Source organism: Chlorocebus sabaeus, chromosome 9 (genome assembly GCF_047675955.1).
Source record: "Chlorocebus sabaeus isolate Y175 chromosome 9, mChlSab1.0.hap1, whole genome shotgun sequence".
NCBI classification, from domain to species: domain Eukaryota; kingdom Metazoa; phylum Chordata; class Mammalia; order Primates; family Cercopithecidae; genus Chlorocebus; species Chlorocebus sabaeus.
This window is the reverse complement of record NC_132912.1, coordinates 49,930,576-49,952,680: the sequence shown is the minus strand read 5'-3', so window position 1 is coordinate 49,952,680 and position 22,105 is coordinate 49,930,576. Positions and strand designations below refer to the sequence as shown.

The window sequence follows — 22,105 nt, the reverse complement described above, 5'->3', positions numbered from 1 at the left end:
TGATAATTGCTTGAACCAGGGAGGCAGAGCTTGCAGTGGGCAGATTGCTTGAGGTTAGGAGTTTGAAAGCAGCCTCACCAACATGGTAAAACCCTGTCTCTACTAAAAATACAAAAAAAAAAAAATTGGCCAGGCTGGTGGCGGGAGCCTGTAATCCCAACTACTTGGGAGGCGGGGGCAGGAGAATTGCTTGAACACGGGAGGCAAAGATTGCAGTGAGCCGAGATCGTGTCACTGCACTCCAGCCTGGGTGACAACGCAAGACTCTGTCTTGGAAGAAAAAAAAAAAGCTAAGGCTAAAGGGATGGAGAGATGGATGGAAAACAGGAAATCCCCAGTAGTGGACAGAAATAAAGAACAATTACCAAAACACAATAAAACAAAACCACAAAAACTACATCATGGAAAATTCAGAATCTACGAAAACTTGGCTACAAAAGAAGAGCTGGTGAAAAGACAAGACCTAAGACTGTGATTCAGAAAAACTGTATGATGTTCCCCATTTCTCCCCACTGAAGTGTGGATCTGGTACCAATCTAGTACCAATCTAGTACCAACCCGGTACAGGCACCCTGGGGACAAAGAAAACGTCCCTTGCCGGGCGCGGTAGTTCAGGCCTGTAATCCCAACACTTTGGGAAGCCGAGGCAGGCGGATCACGAGGTCAGGAGATCGAGATCATCCTGGCTAACTTGGTGAAACTCCGTCTCTTCTAAAAACACTAAAAATGAGCCGGGCGTGCTGGCGGGCGCCTGTAGTCCCAGCTACTCGGAAGGCTGAGGCAGGAGAATAGCGCGAACCCGGGAGGCGGAGCTTGCAGTGAGCCGAGATGGCGCCACTGCACTCCAGCCTGGGTGACAGAGGGAGACTCCGTCTCAAAAAAAAAAAAAAAAAAGAAAACTTCCTATATCCTTTGTGACTGGTGCTGCAGCACTGACTGTAGGGAAGTGCTGACTACCTGATCCAGCAAGAAAAGTACAGAATGAAAAGAACAGGGGTGCTTAAAAGGACACCAAATTAATCTTGATGAAAACATTATGGGGCTGTGCACACCAGAGAAGTTGAGTCTTGAGTCCCTGACTCTTCCAGTGAGATAAATGATCAGGACCAAGCATGGACATTCTGTGTAGACAATCGGAAAACTACTGATTTCACTTGAATACTTTTTTTTTTTTTTTGAGATGGAGTTTCGTTTGCTGCCCAGGCTGGAGTACAATGGCTCACCGCAACCTCCACCTCCCAGGTTCAAGTGATTCTCCTACCTCAGCCTTCTTGAGTAGCTGGGATTACAGGCACGTGCCACCATGCCTGGCTACTTTTGTATTTTTTTAGTAGAGACGGGGTTTCTCCATGTTGGTCAGGCTCGTCTCCAACTCCCGACCTCAGGTGATCTACTCGCCTAGGCCTTCCAAAGTGCTGGGATTACAGGTGTGAGCCACTGCGCCTGGCCGAACATTTGTTATTTTTCAAACTCATGAGTACTCCTTTGCTGTTAAAGGAAGTAACTGGCAAAGAGATCTCTAAGACCTTTATTAATATCTTTATTTTACATATAGCTCTCCAAAAAAGGACAGGAAGTGTCATTTAACTCGAGCTATTAAAAAATGCACAAACATGCTGCACAAGTTGACGCCATGGCATTATCTGGTGTTCTCTTAACTATTCTAAATCTTGGGCTTTTTAAATAATTTTGTGATTCTGAAAATTTTATTACTTTATATCTAACAGTCTCAGGAGATAGCTTACTTTAATAATCCTTTTTCCACAAATGAACGCTGATATTCAGAAAGCTGGGACACCCTATGAGAAACACAGGTCTGTTACCTAAGCTTCCTCTCCATCTTCATCTCTTAAGTCTCCACTCGGTTCCAGCCACACTTACTTCCTTTGTATGCTGGAATTACACTATTTGCCAAGGGAGAGGCTCTATCTAATTTACCTGTGTATTCCTACCATCTAGAAGAAACTCAGTAAACAGACAAAAATCACACATAGATTTAAGCTCAGTAATCTGTTTACAGCTGATTCCATATCATAAGTTCAACCATCACAAACTTTAGTTGAGAATATTGCAAGTAGACATATATATCCCCTGAATATAATTTATCAGAACATAATGAACCCAATCAACAACTGAAACCACATGCTGGTGTCCAGAGGGTCTAACCAGGTATACAGCTGTCCTTACAGATCACGCCACAACAAAGGTAGTGTGAGTGCCACAAAATTCAGCACAATTGCTGACTACTCTCAAAACTGACAAAAGATGGAAGCACTAAAGTATAAGAAAATTTTATCATTAGACTTTTTTAGAGGCTTGGAAAAAAGGACTTAAAACTTTACAAATAAAAAAGAGGCATTAATCCCAGAGAAAAAAACTGCAATTACCAACAACCATACTTCCACCAAAATTTAGGAGGGAACCTAACAGTAAGTTATTTAAAATTACAGTATCTCCTACTCCCAAAAAAAGAATTATGATATAACTAAATAACTCACATTTTCAATGAACTGGGTATTAGAGAGCATAAGGAAGTCATTGAAGACATTATGCAGGCGACAATCTGTGGCTTTGGTTTCCCGTATTAGTCCATCCACTTGTTTCTTGATTTCATGGGTCCTAGAGATAGTTTGCTGTGAGAATTCCTGTAGAAACTGTAGTAGCTATTTTAAAAAATAAACATACAGTAGTATCAGTGTTACATGTATCTATTTTGCATGTCATATCAAAAAAGAACCCATTTCCTTTCACCTTTGAGTGTAAGAATGCTAAAGAAATGCTTTTTTTTTTTTTTTTTTTTTTTTTGAGACGGAGTCTCAGTCTGTCTTCCGGGCTGGAGTGCAGTGGCGCCATCTCGGCTTTGTTGGTCAGGCTCGTCTCCAACTCCCGACCTCAGGTGATCTGCCCGCCTAGGCCTTCCAAAGTGCTGGGATTACAGGCGTGAGCCACTGCGCCTGGCCGAATACTTGTTATTTTTCAAACTCATGAGTATTCCTTTGCTGTTAAAGGAAGTTTAACTTTAAACTTCTCCTGCCTCAGCCTCCCAAGTAGCTGGAATTACAGGTGCCCACCACTACGCCCAGCTAATTTTGTGTATTTTTAGTAGAGACAGGGTTTCACCATGTTGGCCAGGCTGGTCTCGAACTCCTGACCTCGTGATTTGCCCGCCTCGACCTCCCAAAGTGCTGGGATTACAGGTGTGAGCCACCGCGCCCTGCCGGAATGCTGCTTTTGACAAGTACTAAGACCACGTGACATTGAAAAACTCTAAGAAAGCTCATCAAAAGAGTGGCAGTGAGCTAATGGGACACCGATCTTGTTTCTGGAAAAATTTAAAATCCTTGTCTGGCACTGGGTGTGGTGGCTTAGGCTTGTAATCCCAGTACTTTGGGAGGCTGAGGCGGGGTTATCGCTAAAGTCCAGGAGTTGGAGACCAGTCTGGGAAACATAGCAAGACCCCCATCTCTACTAAAATTAAATAAATAAACAAATCAGCCAGGTGTGGTGGACGCCTATAATCCCAGCTACTCAGGAGGCTGAGGTGGGAGGATCACCTGAGCCCCGGAGGATTCAGTGAGCCAAGATCGAGCCACTTGCACTCTAGCCTGGGTGACAGGGCAAAACCCTGTCTCTTTTTAAAAGTCCTCTTTGGTTGTCAATCTACAGAGATCACAGACCAAGGGTGAGCTAATCAACCACCACTCTTATTAAAAAATGCTATTCATCTGGGACTCTGGAACAGTTCTGAGCTTTTTGGGTCCCCGACTTGAAGAATCCCACTAAAGGATATCCACATACTGGCTTGCCTCCCACCCCAGTTAGTCCAGGTCCCAACAGGAATCGCCTCCCTAGTGCCCGAGGAATCCCTCAGCGTGGCCGACACGGATCTCCCCTCTGGATAGAGCTGAGTGCACTGCCAGAAACCCCGTGAAGGGAACGCCGCGTTTGGGCCGCGGTCAGGGTCTGCCCCTATCCCTCGTGGCCGGGCACTGCCAGGGTGGCATTCTCGGGGGCTAAGCGGGGCGTGTGTTCCTAAGAGGGCAGGCAACGGGACGGGCCAGGTGCAGGGGCAGTCGCCGCCCGGTCCTCCCGCGCGCAGGCCAAGCGTCACCCCTGCCGCCCTCGCGTCCCCGGGGCCCGCCTCTCACGCCCGCGTCGGCCGCCAGCGACCAGCTCTGGCTGCTCCTACGGATCTCCTCCACCGACCACGGCCGCTCCCACACGGGCTCCGACGCCGGCGCCTGCTCCTGGTCGGGGGTCGTCCGGTTCATCTGCAGCGAAAAAAACGAGAAGACAGGCTGAGCCTGAGGGCAGCACGGACAGCGACCCCAGCCCAGGCCGGCCCCTCTCCTGTCCGGCCGCAGCCCGGACCGCAGCCCTCACCATCCCAGCCGCCCGGCTCGGTGGGCTCCCAGGCCACCCGCACGCGCAGAGGACCGCAGAGCCCCGGAAGCCCAGCCCCAGCCAAGTTGCCCGGGGCGTGACCGGCCTCACGTGACTTGATGTCACGTGACAGAGCCCGCACGTGATCCGACCTGCGATGCTGAGGAGATGAAGCTGCGGAAGTGGACTGGGGCTGGAGTTTGGGGTTCTACGCTAGGTTGGGGCGAAGGAAGCTGAAGGAGAGGGGAAGACACCAGGAAAAGGTGCCGAGGCGGGTTGGCCGGGTGGCGCTGCGGCCTAAAGCCCGAGGCAGCGGCGCGGGATCGGCCACAGCACGGGCCGCCAGTCCGGTGGGTCTGGAGAGAGGGGACCTCAAGCAGCCAGTGGAGCAACCAGTCTGGGAGCCTTCGACGTCGGCGCTGTGGGCGAAGGAAAAGGCCTGGCCTGCTGCCTCTTCTCTTGCAGCAAAATCTGCTGCTGTGAAGGAGCTGGCAGGCCGGCGCTCTGTAGATAGAGAATCCTCATCTGCCTGGGCATCATCTTGCTCTTTATGACCTGCTTGGCTGCTACTGTGTAGGGCCTGCTTTGCCCTCTCAGCCTTGCTCTCAAGTTCAAGGACAAGCTTTTCATTATGACAGGCATAAAGCTCTTTATAATTCGTCCTCCACTCTCCCAGCTCAGGGCTCCAGCTGTTCTGTCTCACACTTCCTTGAAGTTCCCTCTGCTGAGTCGCCCTTGTGCCAAACTTACTTATTGAAATAAAAATCCCACTTTCTTTCCAGTCATGTGTGCCCAAGGGCGAGTTATTTAACTTTTCTGAGCTTTCCTCAGTGAAACGAAGCTACGTATCTTGCAAGGATGTAATATTAAAGTGATAATATTGTAAAACAGCTGCCACGGTGCTTGGCCTAGGGTGAGCCTTCAACCTAGAACGTGCTACTGCCCCCATGCAGCTTGCTCACACCCAATCTCCGACTTTTCTTTTGTAGTCACCTCAGTTATCACCTCTTTAAATAACAACCTGATTATCCCAAGTGCAGCTTAAGTGACTTAAGTTATTTTCGATGGCTAGCGGAAGGGACTCCCCTACATTGGAGAGCTGGAGTGGTCTGGAGTTCCACGGTGTGGTGGGCAAGAGGCCACCTCTCCTGCGGCCTCTCAGTGTCTCGCCAGTGGCGTTCAACCCAAGCTAGATAGACACAGCCCTTGACTGATTTAAACATTAATACAGCTGCCTCAAATCTTTGGGAATTTCAGAATGACTGACACTGCTGAAGCTGTTCCAAATTTTGAAGAGATGTTTGCTAGTAGATTCACAGAAGATGACAAGGAGTATCAGGAATACCTGAACCACCCTCCTGAGTCCCCTCCAATTGTTGAGTAATGGAATAGCAGAGCTGGTGGGAACCAAATAGGCAATCGGTTGCAAGATAACAGTTCAGAGGCAGGGACAGTAGATGAGAGTGGCAAAGTGACAATCGATCCAATCAGCAGCGTGGACAATTCTGGGGTAACAACTACCTGCAACACAATCAAGAACCTTACTGTCCCCACTAATATGAACATTAACAACCAGCGGCCTCCTTACAGTTGCTACTGATAGAAATGTTGGCAGCTTTTAGTAAGAGCATTTACTCTGTTACTATGACAAAAGTTTGGATGTCTTCTGTCGCTCATAGTTTTCCATGTGATTTTACAGAATGGATTATTGATTTTTTGGAATTTGAGACTTAAAAAAAATAGATCTTACTTGTGAGATGCGATGGTTGCTGGGAATACCTGAAATTGTGGATTATATTGCTTGACTTCTACCTCAGAGTATTCTTTGTTTCATGACTTAATAGTGCTTTGAGTTTGATATATTTTTCTTATTTGACCTCTAGGAATTATTTGTTTTACACAGAAATAAAAATTTTAAAATAGAAAATGCTTGCTTTTACTTTGTAAGGTAAGAGACTATCCATATGCTTAGATGTGCTTGTTTCTAAAATTCTGGAGGTTAATACAATCAGCTCATGAATGCACAGCTATGCTTCTTGTGATAGATCGTACATAACATCAGCAGTTGAAAGGTAAAACAATTGCTTATCTTTTTTTTTTTTTGCTTTTGTTATGTCACTATGGTACTTTGTGATTCCTTACCCTATAGATAATGAGTCAACTCCACATTTATTTGGGTCTCTTTTTAGAGGGAAATCAGTAATAAAGCTGTAAAATAATGAAGGAAAAAAAGTCATTTTTGATGTATTTATCTTAAGGTATTACATTGTATTGTAATCATTTAAATATTGGTCTCTCCTTTAGTAATAGCTAACATTTATCAAGTGTTCAGTATTTACCACTTTATACATTTTTCATTTAATTCACACAATGACTATGAGGGAGGGAATATTATTTCCGGTTTATAGTTGAAGAAACTGAGGTACAGAAAGGAGCAACTTACTCATGATTAAGTAACCAGGAAACAGACAGACCCAAGAACCCACACTGTGAACCAATATGTTACAGTAACATATAACTGTTAACACTAAGGCTAGGCTGGCGTGGTGGCTCACACCTGTAATCCCAGCACTGTGGGAGACCAAGGCAGTTTTGACACCAGCCTGGGAAACATGGTGAAACCCCACCTCTACAAAAAAAAAAAAAAAAATTAGCTGAACGTGGTGGCATAGGTCTGTAGTTCCAGCTACTCAGGAGACGGAGGTGGAATGATTGCTTGAGCCCTGAGACCAAGGTTGCAGTCAGCCGAGATTGCACCACTGCACTGCAGCCTGGACGAAGAGTAAGACTGCTATCTGCAAGAAAAGTCTTAGTGTCTTAAGGGGACTTCATTTTTAAGTCACCATGTACCAACCTCTTCCACTTCCCTCACATTCATTAAAATACACACACACACACACACACACACACTCTCTCTCTCTCTTTAGAACTTGGAACTTGGTTGGTAAAGTTGAGGCGAGTCAATTACCAAACTTGCATTTCATCTAACACCATCATGGGCAACTTCAGTGGCCACGTACTTAACACCCTTAATCTACGTCCCACACCGTGGACTTTATCACTGAAACATTGTGACTTCAAAATCTGAACTTCTCCTGAATAGGGTGGCCTATTTATTTATTTATTTAGAGACAGGGTCTCACTCTGACACCCAGGCTGGAGTGCAGTAGCATGATCTTGGCTCACTGCAACCTCCACCTCCTGGGTTCAAGTGATTCTCATACCTCTGCCTCCCAAGTAGCTAGGATTACAGGCGTGTGCCACCATGCCCAGTTAGTTTTTGTATCTTTAGTGAAGATGAGGTTTTGCCATATTGGCCAGGCTTGTCTTAAACTCCGGACCTCAGGTGATCCACCTGCCTCAGCCTCCCAAAGTTCTCCGATTACAGGCGTGAGCCACCACCCCCAGCCACAAACAGTTTTTCAAAACAGTACAGTACAGTAATTAAAAGCACTAGCTTATGCAACAGGTTGGTTTTGTGTGCTGCAGCTAACCTCAAAGTTGTAAGGATTAAATCAGATAATAAAGTGCTTTTAGTAACATGCCTGGCACAGTTCATTGATTCAAACATTGAAAAAAATTTTTTTTAATTATACGTACTACTTGTACCTTTGGAAAAATTAGAATTTAACAGATATGGCTAAGTTTGAGCCTTCCAGTCCTTTCCTTCTCTGCATACTCTTCAGAGGTAACTGGGATCGTGCTCTGGGAGCATGTCTTTCCAAGTATTTTTCTTTGCTTTTATAAACATATGTTTCCATAGAAATGCTTGTATATAGAGGGGGCGTGGTATCATGCTGGATTTGTTATTTGGCACTTTTTTGCTTGATCTACCTTGGATGGCTGCCTAATTGTTACAGCTTTTACCTTTTAACTATTACTCAGTATTCTTACTAAGGTAAGACTATGCTGATGTTGTTTATATTTCTCTAGTAGTAGGCCAGGCACGGTGGCTTATGCCTGTAATCCCAGCACTTTGGGAAGCCAAGGCAGGTTGATCACCTGAGGTAAAGAGTTTGAGATCAGCCTGGCCAACATGGTGAAATCCAATCTCTACCAAATACAAAAATTAGCCAGGCGTGATGGTGGGTGCCTGTAATCCTAGCTACTCGGGAGGCTAAGGCAGGAGAATTGCTAGAACCCAGGAGGCGGAGGTTACCGTGAGGTGAGATCACCCCATTGCGCTGCAGCCTGGGCAACAAGAATAAAACTCCTCAAAAATAAAAAAGTAAATAAATAAATCAAAACATTTCTCTAGTAACAGACAATCTTGATATCTTAATATTTTGCTTTTTATATTCTTGTTACATTCTTATTAAAGAATGCACTTTTATTTAGATTTGAAGTAAATCTTCTGTATTATTTGTTACAGCACATCTTATTTGCTTCATAACTTGCTGCATCATGATTATGATTATTATTTTTAAAAGCTGTTACCTTTTTGAAGGAGGAACCTAAAGGCTAAGTGACAGTATCTCTTCTTTAGCTTAATAACTAGTAGTTCTAATTTGGTATTTTATACTCTTAGCACACCACACAAATGAGTGATGAGGAAGAGGATGATGATGGCTGTGACCTTTTTGCTGACTCTGAGGAGGAGGAGGAAGATATTAAGAAAAGCTGTGCTCACCACCTCCCTTGGTGTCCCCCAGCTGACCCACTGCTGTGACTTGATCACAGTCAGCATGCTCTTCCTTTGGAGTCACAGCTCAGATTTTGTTAATCCCAAGAAAAATGTCCTGATAACGGTAGAGAAGAAAATGCTAAAGAATTTTAAAATGGCTTGTTCAGGAAAAATTAGTTTCAAAAGGTCTGGTAGTAGCTGTGTGTTACATTGCACACATTTCAGGAAGAAAATAGCAAGGAAAGTTATTTCCCTTGTGAAATGGTTATCACTTGCTTTCTCATTCTAGAGTCTTCCTCATCCAAACCTGGAAAGAAAATCCCAGCAGGAGCCGTTTCTGTATTTTTAGGTAACATAACTTAAGGTTTGTTTTCTAAAAACTACACAGATACTGTTTTTTCATTTTCAAAATTATCATTTTCTAAAGCCTGGCTGGGGATGAGAAAGCACCTGGGAGCTTCAAAGGGCTTTGAGCAGCTTATAGAAAGAGCTCATTTACTGATGTTAGCTCTTATTCTCCTAGAGCTCAGTGGCCTTGGACTTTTTTGTGTGTGAATGACCTGGTGATTCTCCATGGTGAGATGTTCTGTAGCAGTAATGGATAGAGGCTATCTGGCCCCGTTAATGCACTTTGTGGATTAACTGAAATGAGAAGTTCTTGGTGGGAGATAATTATTTTCTGTAAATCCAACAGGCGCACACTGGCTCACAGCTGTGGCTGTCTTGTCCCTCCGCCCACAGGAGACACGGATGTGTTTGGTGCTGCCTCCATTCCATCACTGAAGGAGCCCGAGAAGCCTGAGCAGCCCACTCCAAGGAAAAGCCCCTACGTTCCCCCTCCCACTGGCCTCTTTGATGATGATGATGATGACGACGACTTTTTCTCGGCACCCCGCAGCAAACCTTCCAACACAGGTACCTGTTCCTGCCTCTGTTTCTGGGACTTCAGCCAGAAAAAGAATGTTGCCTAAAAAGGACTTAAGCTCCCCTAGTTGTGTATCTCTTATAGTACCAGAATCCCTTCTCCAGCATTCCTGTCATTGAGCTATTGTGTCTGTACTTACATAGGTGTGGTGCCTGGGAGGTCTGTTTTGTGAACCAATTTTTTCTGCTCTATAAGCTGATTACTATGATTATTTTCCTTATAGAGAGCGGAAATCCTTTTCCCTGTAATTTTTGCTTAATTTCTAGTTCTGACCTTGGGAATTATAAAGTTTTAATCATACTTTCTTCCAGCCGACTTAGTCAAATACATGAGCAACATGTTGTGTGCTGGCCGTTTAGTTCCCAGCTTCTCTTCTCTCTGCCAAAACGCTCGGGTGGCCTTGGTCTTTCCTCAGATGATGGGGTTTTCATCCCCTTGGCCACTTTGGCGTTCTCCTTTCTTTTCCTCTTAAATGTAAGTCCTGTGTTCCTGAAGTCATTCCTGTAAATCATTTGTTTTTAAATGTGCAGATGAATCTCCCAGAGGCTTTTGTCAAAATGAAGATTCCGATTCAGTAGGTCCAGGGTGGGGTCTGAGAATTTACATTTCCAGCAAGCTTCATGGTCTGTAGATCACACTTGGAATAGAAAGACTTAGATTCATTGACTGCTTTTCCAGAAAAGAAAGGTAGATCCCTGCAGTGCACATGAATTTCAGCAAGTTGAAAAAATAAAAAAGGATGGCATGGGAATAGATGGGACCAGAATGCGTTTAGAAGCAGGCTGTCCGGACTTACCAATCTTTTCCAGTGTTGGATGTAGAAAGTAAGGATGGAAGCCAAAGTGTGAGGGAAAACGATAGCCTAGTTAATCTAGAAAGAGTGCAAATGGATGCAGAATGCACCCAGGTCTCAGTGAAGTTGACAGTGAGTGAAGGTAGTAGTGCTTTTTATAGCTCCCCAGGGCTCTCACTTAGTGGATATCTTTGAGAACTGATTTAGAATCACTAGTAAATTGATGCTGCTTTCTTTGACAACTCCTAGTCTCTTCGAACATTCATGAGTCAGTGGCCTCATTTCAGCAACACATGCCCCATTCGGTATAGCAGTGCTTATGGTGGTGAAGATATTCATCAGTAAGATAAGCTGTGGCCCTTCTATTCAGTGGAATATTGTGTGACTGTTAAAAAGAATGGGGTCTATGCTTATTGACTTGGGAAGGTTTTATAGGTACATTAAGTGGAAAACGCAAATGGTAAGACGCATTGTTCAGAGTATCTTCTTATTTATAGCCTTATTTGTAAATAACTAAAGTTAATTCATTAGTACATCCTTTGGGGGAATTGGAAGCATGTATGCTGAACTGTTCCCAATGTCTGTCTTGTTTGAGTAGACTGGTGGAATTATGAGGGGATTTCATTATTTGCTTTTATCTGCTTTTGTACAGTTTGATTTTTTTTTTTTTTTTTTTTTTTTTTTGAGATGGAGTCTTGCTCTGTCTCCCAGGGTGGAGTGCTGTGGCGGATCTCGGTTCACTGCAACCTCCGTCTCCTGAGTTCAACCAGTTCTCCTACCTCAGCCTCCTGAGTAGCTGGGATTACAGGTGCCCGCCACCATGCGCAGCTAACTTATGCATTTTTAGTAGAGATGGGATTTCACCACCTTGGTCAGTCTGGTCTCAAACTCCTGACCTCAGGTGATTCGCCCGCCTCGGCCTCCCAAAGTGCTGGGATTACAAGCGTGAGCCACTGTGCCCAGCCCAGTTTGACTTTTTTTAAAGCAGGAGCTGAGCCTTCATTTCTCAGATTCCTTAGATGATTGACTTGGTGGTCTTCTTAAGATTCTTTCTTCCTCTAGATTTCTCTTCACCTTTTAAGTTAGTCCAAGCTTCTCTAACCACAGGAGACTGCTGCTGGGACAAGCATATCAGCCTCATGGTTAAACTGTTTGTTCTGTCTTTCAACTGAGCTGCTAATATGCTCTTTGAAAAATTCCAAGAGAAGAGTATAGTTTCACTTACTATTTCTTTATAAGAAACCAAGAAACAACATAACTTTTATGTTAATCTTCGGGAGAGAAGAATTTTTTAATCTATGAATTTTGTGGTAGAATTTTTTGTGGTAGGATTTTTGGCCTTATTGTAATTTTACGCCTTGGTATTTTTAAAGGCAGAGTTCAATCCGCTGCCAATATCTTTGGTGACGAAGAAGGAGATCTGTTCAAAGAAAAAGCCCAAGCATTGCCAGAAGCCACTGTGAGTCAGACAGATGAAAATAAAGCAAGAGCAGAAAAAAAGGTGAGCAGGAGGGAAGAGTTAACGCAGGAGCATTGATCTGTGGTGTTTTAATAATTTATCTGGAACCCAAAGGGAAGTATTGTTCCCTTTCACGTTCATATTGAAGAACTTCAAACAGAAGGTGGAAAGAATATTGCATTGAACACCCAAATAACTACCACCCAAACTGATCAGTTCTTAGGGTTTTGGCAAATATTTTCCGGATGTAAACCTTGTTACATATCTATTTTTTTCCTGAACTATTTGCATGCAAGTTGTTTGAACTGTTTGCTGCATGGAACTGTTTGTGTGTAGTCATTGTGACATTCTACCCCCAAATATTTCATTAAGCCTCTCTTGAAAAGACTTCCATATAACCACAGTGCCATGATCAACAGCTGTGAGACTAACAGTAATTCTATAGTAGAATCTAGTATCTAGTCTGTATTAGAATTGCTCCAGTTTGCCCCAAAATGTCTTTGTAAAATCACCCCAACAAACAGAATACAGATTTAAAATTATCTCGCCTATAGTTTATATTGTAATTTCCTCTCTTGTTCCCATAATGCCGTTTACAGCAGCGGTCCCCCACCTTTTTGGCATTAGGGACGTAAGGAGAGTGCAACTTGCAACCTAGATCCCTGGCAGGCAGAGTTCACAATAGGGTTTGCCCTCCTGTGAGAATCTGATGCTGCTGCTGATCTGACAGGGGGAGGAGCTCAGGCAGTAATGCTTGCTGCTCACCTCACCTCCTACTGTGCGGCCGGGCTCCTAACAGGCCATGGACTGGTCTGCAGCCCAGGGTTGGGGACCCCTGCTTTATACTTTTTTGGTGTGTTTTGATTTTTTTTTTTTTTTTTTTAAAGAAACCCAGGATTCAGGCAGTGTGTCTGCATTGCGTTTGGTTGTCCTGTCTCTTTGGTCTCCTTAATCTAGAGCAACACTTCCCACATCTTTTTTTTTTTTTAATGTCCAGCCACTTGTCTTGTAGAATGTGTCTTGTGAATTTGTTTGATTATCTTCCTCTGAGTAGATTCAGGGTCAGCAGTTTTGGCAAGAGTACAAGCAGACAGGGTGGTGCACTTCCCATTGGATCGTCTCCCAAGACACATCAGGTCCACTGTCTGCCTCATTCAGACACGTTTGTCACTTGGTTGTTAGGGTGCCCACCACACTGCTTCACTGGAAAGGATCCTGTTCTCTTTTGCCATTGATAAGTTGATCTCTAAAGTGATAGTTGAACACAGTGTGAATATCTGTTATCTCCCAGCCTTTCACTCAGTGTTTTAAAAATCCATTGATGATCTTTTCTTGAATCGGTTAACCTGTTAGGGAGCATAAACCACAGCTTTTTAAATTCTATATTTCTTATGGGTTGACATTCTTCTGAATAAAGAGTTTCTTCGTCCTCTCCTTCCCCGACTTTTAGTATTTCTTTGGGATCATGGATTCATTCTTCAATGTAAATGATAATCCATTACTATCATTCTTCTTCTTCTTCCTTTTTTTTTCTTTTTTGAGACAGGATCTTGCTCTGTTGTCCAGGCTAGAGTGCAGTGGTGCAATCACAGCTCACTGCAACCTCAACCTTTTGGGTTCAAGTGATTCTCCAGCCTCAGCCTACCAAGCAGCTGGGACTGCATGCATGCGCCACCATGCCTGGCTAATTTTTGTATTTTTTGTAGAGACTGGGTTTGACCATGTTGGCTGGACCATCATTCTATTGATGCTCAGATTGACCTGAGTTTGGGCAGTGCGTGTGTCCCCAGCAGTCTTTAAGCCCTTCTGACTGACCTTTCACTGCTGTCCCGCACAGCTGGTCCCTCCTCTTTCTACAGTCTCATCATGTCATGTCCTGGCTGCGAAACCCTGACTTTCTCCTGTCCACCACCTAAGGCCCAGCATTCAGAACCTGGGAGGCCTGTCAGGCAGCCTGCCTTTCCATGCTGTCTCTCATTGCATATGTCCCATCCGTGCACCCATTACCCAGGCAGTGTGTCCTGCCCCCCGATACACCAGATGTGTCCTCTGTTTGTCTTACTGTTCTCTTAACAGACCCCTCGGCTTGGTGCCTATCATAGCAGAGACTCCTTGCATTTTCTAAATGGTTGATTGAGTAAACCCTCTTTTCTGGGTATCTTATTTGTTAATGCTTAATTTTTCTGTTTCTTTTTTTTTCCCCCAACAAAGGTTACCTTACCTTCCAGCAAAAATCTCAAGCCCTCGTCAGAAACAAAGACTCAAAAAGGCTTATTTTCAGATGAGGAGGACTCTGAGGTATGGTATTCTTTTCCTTAGTTGTTGGTATTGGTCTATGAATATGACATAGAAACTATTTCTGATTCAGGTTTTTCTCAGTGGAGTTATAAGACTTTTTGTTAAGTACTCCAGTTCTTTCAAAATTATCTCTAGAGGCCAGGAGCTGTGGTTCATGCCTGTAATCCCAGCACTTTGGGAGGCCAAGGCAGGCGGACACCCGAGGTTAGGAATTTAACACCAGGTTGGCCAATGTGATGAAACCCTGTCTCTATTAAAAATACAACAATTAGCCAGACATGGTGGTGCGAGCCTGTAATCCTAGTTGCTCAGGAGGCTGAGTTAGGAGATTCACTTGAACCCGGGAGGCAGAAGTTGCAATAAACCAACATCACACCATTGCACTCTAGCCTGGGCGACAGAGCAAGACTTCGTCTCTAAATAAATAAATGAATAAAAATAATCTCTTCAGAGCTTAGGGTCTTTAGAAAGCAATATGTTTACAATACTTTTCACTTTTGGGTTGGACTGTATTTACATTTTCTGTGATGAAAATACTCTCGCTTTAGGATGCTCAGCTTTTAGACTATTAATGGGCTCATGATGTGATGAGGAGCTTGCACCAGAGTGGAGGTCACCGTGCTCCTTCCTTTATTCACATTCTCACTAACTGGACCATGGCTTAGTGCTGTAGCGGAAGGATTCTGGCATAGCCATCTGTCTTGTCGAGACTGAGACCATTAACAGACTGTGGGACCCTGGTTCACAGGTTGCTTCAGTCCCTCTAGGCACCTTAGAACCACCTCTCCGAATTTCACTGCTTTTCCTGAGTCTCTCAGGCCTAGGTCATCTTAGATCTAATTTTAAGTTAGCCTTTTAGGAGATCAGAGACCTGTATGAGAATGTAATGAGAAGTAATAAGCCCCTTTTACAGAAAAATATGTGGACATGGCAGAAACACGTATTTCAAGAAATTGTGGGCTCTAGGTTAGGATCTCACGGTTGGACTTTGCACTCACAGCAAGGATGAACGTGGAACCCTTTGGAAGTAGAGTGATTGCCCTTGATGTAAAGAATACCTTTGAGGCTATTATTTCACTGAAGGCTAGTGTACAAAACATGGGAATTAACCAGAGTCCAGTTAAGTCACAACCCTGAGCCCTGAGAAACAGCATGATGGGGCCTCCACCATCTTATGCTCATGGATCCCGTGTATCACCCACACCTGCACCTCGGGGTCTTTGCACCTGCCCCTGCCACTCTGAGGAATGCTGTTCCCAGAATCCAGCTTGCTTTCTCACTCTTTCTCTGTGAGGCCTCCCTGATGAAATACACACAACTGGAAGCCTGCTAGCACTTACCACCCTGTACTCCTGGTCCCCTTTCCTGTTTTACTGTTTACCACAGCACGTGTTGCCAGGGACAATGTATATTTACTTATTCATTGTCTGTGCTTCCCACTAAAGTAAGTGCCATGAGGGCAGGACTTTTTATTTCCTGTTTGTATCCTTAACAGCCTGTCCTTAATACCAGTGCTTGGCATGTGATAAGCCATCCAATAATTGTCGACTAGACAAGAAAACCAAATGTGAGCAATTGCAGTGACTTACAAAGTGTTCTGGTTATTTGTTGCTGTGAAACAACTTAACTCCAAAACTTAGTGGTTTACAACACCCATAGTTTTGTTGTCTCACAGTTCGAGAGGTTGACCGGGCTTAGCTAGGCCATTGTCACTGAGGGTCTCTTGTGTCTGAAGGTGGCTGGGCTGAGGATCAGCTCACTCCTATGTCTGGTACCTGGGCACTGGGGCCCCTGGGACATCTCTCATTAGCTCTTTGTGGCTACCAGCATGTAGTCAGGGAAGCCGGGTCTCATCCATGCTGGCTCAGGGCTGTAGGGGAGATTCGTCAGAGAGAGCCAAATGGAGGCCATGTCGCCTTCTGTGTTCCAGCCTTGGAAGTTAGTGGTGTTCCTTTTGCTTCATTTGTTGATCAAGATGGTCACAATGGCCCATCCAGGTTCATGGGGAGGGGCCGTAGGCTCCCCTTCTTGATGGTGGGAGTGTGCATGAACTGTCAGACTTGTGTGAAAACCCTCCCAAAGGCTTTGCCCCTTGTGTGTCATCGTAGAGTGAATGTTTTTATTGGATATTGTTGGGATTCTGAGGCAAGAAGTAAAACTAAGGCAGCCTAAGAGTTAAAGCTTTGGACCCGAAGGAATGCGTCCTGATTCCTTTCTCTATATCTCACGTGTGAGGCTGACACTTTCCCTGTGAAGTCATTCTGGGGGAACATATTTGAGGTAATGGAAGTGTGTTTTTTTGCAGTACCAAGAAAGGTATTAGTTAAGGGTCCAAAACTGTGATGTTGACATTTGTTTTTGTTGTTTGCTTTGGTTTACTTTCATTTTCTTAGAGCAGCAGAACCCTTTCTCTTGCCATTGGGTAACATGCAGGAGGGGCACGGGATGCCTGGAATTCCCCTTGTGGCCTCTTCAATCTAAGTAAACCCATGGGACTCCAGGGAGCACAGGGGAAAACCACTGTGTGGAGGAGATCTCACTTAGTGAACTCATTAGGTCTATATTTGAGGAGTAGACATCGACTACATAATTAAAAAAAAAAAAAACTGTCCAAAGAGGTCTTAGAAAATATGTTCTTGGCCTATTTAATTGTTCGGCTCTTGTGTATTGAAGTTTCTCTTCCCAAGGGAATAGATGTCCCATTTTATGTTTCTACTTCATGTAGCTCAATTTGCAGGTCTTTCTTTGCAGGATAAGCTGATATTTTATAGCATTTTGACCATTTCTTTATTTTTACATTTTTTACCTTTTTGAGATGAAATTTTATCTTTTTGCCCAGGCTGGAGTGCAGTGGTGTGATCTCCGCTCACTGCAACCTCCATCTTCCAGGTTCAAGCAATTCTTCTGCCTCGGCCTCCTGAGTAGCTGGGATTACAGGCACCCACTACCACACCTGGCTAATTTTGTGTTTTTAGTAGAGATGGGGTTTCGACATGTTGCACAAGCTGGTCTCGAACTCCTGACCTGAGGTGATCCACCTGCCCCAGCCTCCCAAAATGGGATTATAGGCATGAGCCACAGTGCCAGGCTGAAAGTTTCTTTAGAATCTAGCAGGTCTTATCCTGGTTTGCAACATCATATACCTGTAGTTAAGCTAAGTAGACTACCAAACATTTAAAAATAGAAATTTAATTTTTATTTATTTAAAAGAAGTAAGTCAGTCGGGCGTGGTGGCTCATGCCTGTAATTCCAGCATTTTGGGAGGCTGAGGCAAGTGGATCACGAGGTCAGGAGATCGAGACCACCCTGGCTAACACGGTGAAACCTGGTCTCTACTAAAAATACAAAAAAATTAGTTGGGCGTGGTGGCAGGTGCCTGTAGTCGCAGCTACTCAGGAGGCTGAGGCAGGAGAATGGCGTGAACCCGGGAGGCGGAGCTTGCAGTGAGCCGATATCGCGCCATTGCACCCCAGCCTGGGCGACTGAGCGAGACTCCATCTCAAAAAAAAAAAAAAAAAAAAAAAAAAAAAGAAAGAAAAGAAAAGAAAAAAGAAAAAGAAATAAGTGATAATCTTAGGAGAGAAGGGTGTTCTAAATAAAATAGTTGTAGCTCCATTAATTTGGGAATCTAGCCCGTTTCTTTATTGACCCTGTCTAATCTCTGATTCTTTAGACAGTAATGGGAAGCCATTCTTATTTGTTTACTTTTTTAGTATGGTGTAGGAAATTGATTTGAAAACTTCTTCCTGCCTCCTGTTATTGGGGTGGGAATACAGAAGCCTCTTTGGTCTGGAAGGCCACCAAATCCTGTAGCTCTCCTCCTCCTTACCACTATTGCACACACCCTGCACAGACCCTGAGGCCTATCCCCTTAAGGACTCTGTCTGAGCCACCTTCCCTCTAAGGAAAGAAGCCTAGATACATGGCAGCCGTCATGTCTGAGTCACTTGTGTTTTATACTCACCTGATATTTTTAAAACTGATATTCCTGTTAACAGCAACTTTAATTTCAGTCCAACTGGATTTGTTTTCTTCTCAAAGTGTGAGTAAATTAAAAGGTGCGTCTCAGCTCCCTAGCAAGCTCCCCACGTAAGTTTCCCTGTTCGATGATGAAGACAAAGAGGTAAACATTGTTATTGCAACACTAGATAATTTAGATTAGGAGAAAACGGTTATTGATGTAACTTTCTACCCAGAGGCTCATATACTAGCAAAACGTGGTAGGGAAGTGGTCAGGTCAGGCTGCCTGAAGTCTATATAATAAAAATATTTCCGCTTTTTTTTCAGTGACTTCTTCCTTATATGTTCCTAGCTGTGCAATGGAGAAGACATTAGATTCTTGACGCAGTTCTTTTTGTTGTTGTTTTTGAGATGGAGTCTTTCTCTGTCACCCAGGCTGGGGTGCAGTGCTGTGATCTCAGCTCACTGCAACCAGGTTCAAGTGAGTCTCCTACCTCAGCCTCCCGAGTAGCTATGACTACAGGCGCGCACCACCACACCCGGCTAATTTTTGTATTGTTAGTAGAAACAGGGTTTCACCATGTTGGCCAGGCTAGTCTCGAACTCCTGATCTCAGGTGATCCACCTGCCTTGGCCTCCCTAAGTGCTAGGATTACAGGTATGAGCCACCGTGCCCGGCCTCTTGACATAGTTCTTATGGAGTGAAATCTATAGGTTTTATTTTTAAAATCCACCTTTGAGAAATACAGTTGACCCTTTAACAGTGTGGAGGTTGTTTTGACTTCCATATTGCAGTGAAAAATCCATATATAACTTCTTACTTCCCAAAAACTTATCTACTAATAGCTTACTGTTAACCAGAAGCCTCATGGATAACATAAACAGTTGATTAACATAAAAATAGTATAGTATCTATTTATATATTTTTGTATTCCTGACATATCTAGCATTTCCTTAGTTATTTTAAATATTTCTAGGCTACATGGTTTGTTTGCAAGATTTTTCAAATTGTTGCAAATGTCCAAAAAATTTTTCAACATATTACTGATAAAACATTTGTGTAGAAGTGGACGTGTGCAGCTCAAACCTGTGTCATTCAGGGTCAGCTGTACTTTAGTCTAGAGGATGGATCAATGTTATACCCAATGACCTATAAGAATGTCTTGGATCAAGTGGAGATACAAAGGAGAAGGCAGCCATGTCCTGACCATGGCCTTTCTTTCCCATCCTGGTTGGAGAGAGCACATTGGGGAAGAGAAATAAGAGAGAACACAACCCAAACCTTAACTCTGATGCAGTACTGGGCAGTGATGAGCTCATAGGCTTTGCCATCAGACCCCTAGGTTCATATCCCAGCTCCACTACTGGCAAACCAGGGACCTGGAGCAAGTAACTTAACCTTCCTTAAACTCACCGTGGCTTAACAGTGAGTAGGGTCATTGTGGCAGCTGTAACTACTAGTGTGACACTCTTGCAGAGTGCCGGCACATAGTAAGTGCATAGTGAATGTGAGCTTTGTCATTAGTATCCCCAGTGGACACCAGCTCATTATTCTCCTGGCCTGTCCTATATTACCGCACTCTCCTTAAAGGAGACTTCATCCAGGAAGACACTCCCTTCATCCATCTTCACATTCCAGGGCTGTTCACCTGCTGTTAAGAGTTTGTCCATCCGAACTCAGACTCAGGCCCTCTGATGCTTTTGTTCCCCTTACCTGAATTAAAGCACCTTAATAAATACAACTTTTGGGGAGTGCTTGACCACAGATGAATTTATAAATGCCATTAAACCTAGTACACCAGCAATTTTATTTAGTAAACTATTTCTTCACTTTATATAATCTCTTTGCAACTAATGAGAAACACAAGGCATGTCTTCCCTCCATCCCAGGAGTATGTCTTTCTTACTTGTAAAGGAGTGGAGACAGACCCCTAGTTCTCTCCTTTGAGCCATTGTTCTGGTTTCTTGTTTGTGGAGAGGACAGTGTGAGTTTCTGGCTGCTACAGGGGCTCCCATGCCCGTTGCAGGTTGTAACCCCCTGAAATGAGCAGAGAGGCACTTGCCCACAGGGCGACTGGATGGGGCTCAGTTTCTCTTTGTACTTCGTGATCTTATTTGCATGTTGTCCTCTTGCTTCTTCCCAGCTGTTCTGCCTTCGAGTTCTATGGTAATCTCTTTCCCTTCTATGGGTGCAGTGGGAAAAGGCTGTAGTTTGGGATTTACTAGCATTTTGTGGGTTTTCCCCGCCAGAGGTGTTATTTGTATACCTGACTGGAGACTTACTTCCTAACAGGTTGATGTAGGAAGACATCCTGTGTTTTCTGTTTATAAAGTTGTCTCACCTTTCTGCCATTTGCTTTTCTAGGATAATCTTTTTGGGGGTACAGCTGCTAAGAAGCAGACATTGTCTCTACAAGCTCAGAGACAAGAGAAAGCAAAACCCTCCGAGCTCTCCAAAAAGAAAGCATCTGCCCTGTTGTTCAGCAGCGATGAGGAGGTGAGCCGAGGTTTCTCCTAAGAAGAGGGGAGTATTTGACGGGATTTAAGAGTTAAAGCCATCCCAAGTATTTTCTTTTCCTACCTGTTTTATATCTAGTGACATTCAGTCACCAAAGGCGATGTTCACAAGATTGTCTTTTCTGAAGGAAGACATTTAATGCAATATATAATTTAAAGATGAATCTCTTCAGAATGGTTCTGAATAAGTATGAGTCCCGCACAATAGTACATGCTCCTTCTAATGAGTTAGGCCGGCTACGGGAGAAATGATTTCTCATCCATTGCTAGGTTCATGGTCGAGTCCCCTATAACAAATGACAGATTAACCAGAGAAAAGTGTGCAAGTTTATTGAAGATAAGTGTTACCTGACACAGGAGCCTTCAGAAAAGAAGACTCAGAGAAACAGGAAATCCTGTGTCGATTGTATGCTGTCTGATGAAGAAGCAGACAGTTTTGGAGAAGCACCATGAGATGAAAGGGGTGTGACCTGATGGGAATAAGCTGGGGGAGCTCAGCAAGACCTGTGTGGTCAGATGATTCTCTGCATCTTTACAAATAAGGAGGCTCCTTTCCTCTGGGAATAGGGAGGACTGGAATGAAGGTCTTATGACCTACTCCAGAGAGGGTTAGAGGATTCTTCTATGGCCTGCTGCAGAGGAGAAGGCCCAGGGAAAGGTCAGAGAGATCTTTCTGCTTCTCAGATGCCAAGGTGTCATATTTTGAGGTAGCATGTCCCCTATACTCCAATGGCCGTATATAGTAGTATCTTCTTAAATGACTACTGTGTTTCATTAATTTAGAACTATAGCTAAACATGGTAGGAGTTACCTATTGAGGTTAAATTCCTTTTTGAAGGAGTCTTACCAATATTTCTGTTTGTGATCTGGATAGCTATTACCAAAGTCAGTAGTGAATATAAGTTAGTTTATTTGCTAACTCAATCAGATTTAGTAGCAGGAAATCAGATTTGGCTGTGCAGAAATATGATGATATTGGCCGGGCACAGTGGCTCACACCTGTAATCCCAGTACTTTGGGAGGCCGAGGCAGGTGGATCACAGGTCAGGAGATCGAGACCATCCTGGCTAACACGGTGAAACCCCGTCTCTACTAAAAAATACAAGTAGTTAGCCATGCGTGGTGGCAGGCACCTGTAGTTCCAGC

At 44.0% G+C, this 22,105-nt stretch overlaps 3 protein-coding genes across 7 annotated transcripts in view; 2 read left to right on the top strand and 1 right to left on the bottom strand.

Moving 5' to 3' along the window:
- LOC103215798 (WASH complex subunit 2A) overlaps nucleotides 1-4,488 on the bottom strand; it is a 64,354-nt gene extending 59,866 nt beyond the window's left edge. For all 5 annotated transcript variants that reach the window (XM_073018967.1, XM_073018969.1, XM_073018970.1 and 2 more), the window contains exons 1-3: nucleotides 4,384-4,488; nucleotides 4,149-4,271; nucleotides 2,499-2,663 (exon numbers count right to left, since the gene is read on the bottom strand). In XM_073018967.1, coding sequence (XP_072875068.1) covers nucleotides 2,499-2,663; nucleotides 4,149-4,271; nucleotides 4,384-4,386 — 291 coding nt within the window. In that variant the 5' untranslated portion in view covers nucleotides 4,387-4,488. The remainder of the gene's footprint in view (nucleotides 1-2,498; nucleotides 2,664-4,148; nucleotides 4,272-4,383) is intronic.
- LOC103215799 (RNA guanine-N7 methyltransferase-activating subunit-like protein) lies at nucleotides 4,487-6,555 on the top strand. Its single transcript, XM_073018978.1, is given in 3 exon segments — nucleotides 4,487-5,816; nucleotides 5,819-5,948; nucleotides 5,950-6,555. Coding segments are annotated over 3 exon segments (339 nt in total). The 5' UTR covers nucleotides 4,487-5,641; the 3' UTR covers nucleotides 5,984-6,555.
- A 2,464-nt stretch (nucleotides 6,556-9,019) lies between these two features.
- On the top strand, nucleotides 9,020-22,105 carry LOC119623172 (WASH complex subunit 2-like). The gene is made up of 5 exons (XM_073018966.1): nucleotides 9,020-9,356; nucleotides 9,749-9,922; nucleotides 12,099-12,226; nucleotides 14,396-14,482; nucleotides 20,808-22,105. Exons 1-5 carry the CDS (start codon nucleotides 9,269-9,271, stop codon nucleotides 20,958-20,960), a joined length of 630 nt encoding a protein of 209 aa, XP_072875067.1. The 5' UTR covers nucleotides 9,020-9,268; the 3' UTR covers nucleotides 20,961-22,105.

What these genes read in the sequence shown, in the direction of transcription:
- LOC119623172 (XM_073018966.1), top strand. Translation starts at nt 9,269, where the DNA reads ATGGTTATCACTTGCTTTCTCATTCTAGAGTCTTCCTCATCCAAACCT. An exon ending in AGCCGTTTCTGTATTTTTAG is followed by an intron (nt 9,357 to 9,748) that starts GTAACATAACTT and finishes CTCCGCCCACAG; the next exon opens with GAGACACGGATGTGTTTGGT. An exon ending in CAGATGAGGAGGACTCTGAG is followed by an intron (nt 14,483 to 20,807) that starts GTATGGTATTCT and finishes TTGCTTTTCTAG; the next exon opens with GATAATCTTTTTGGGGGTAC.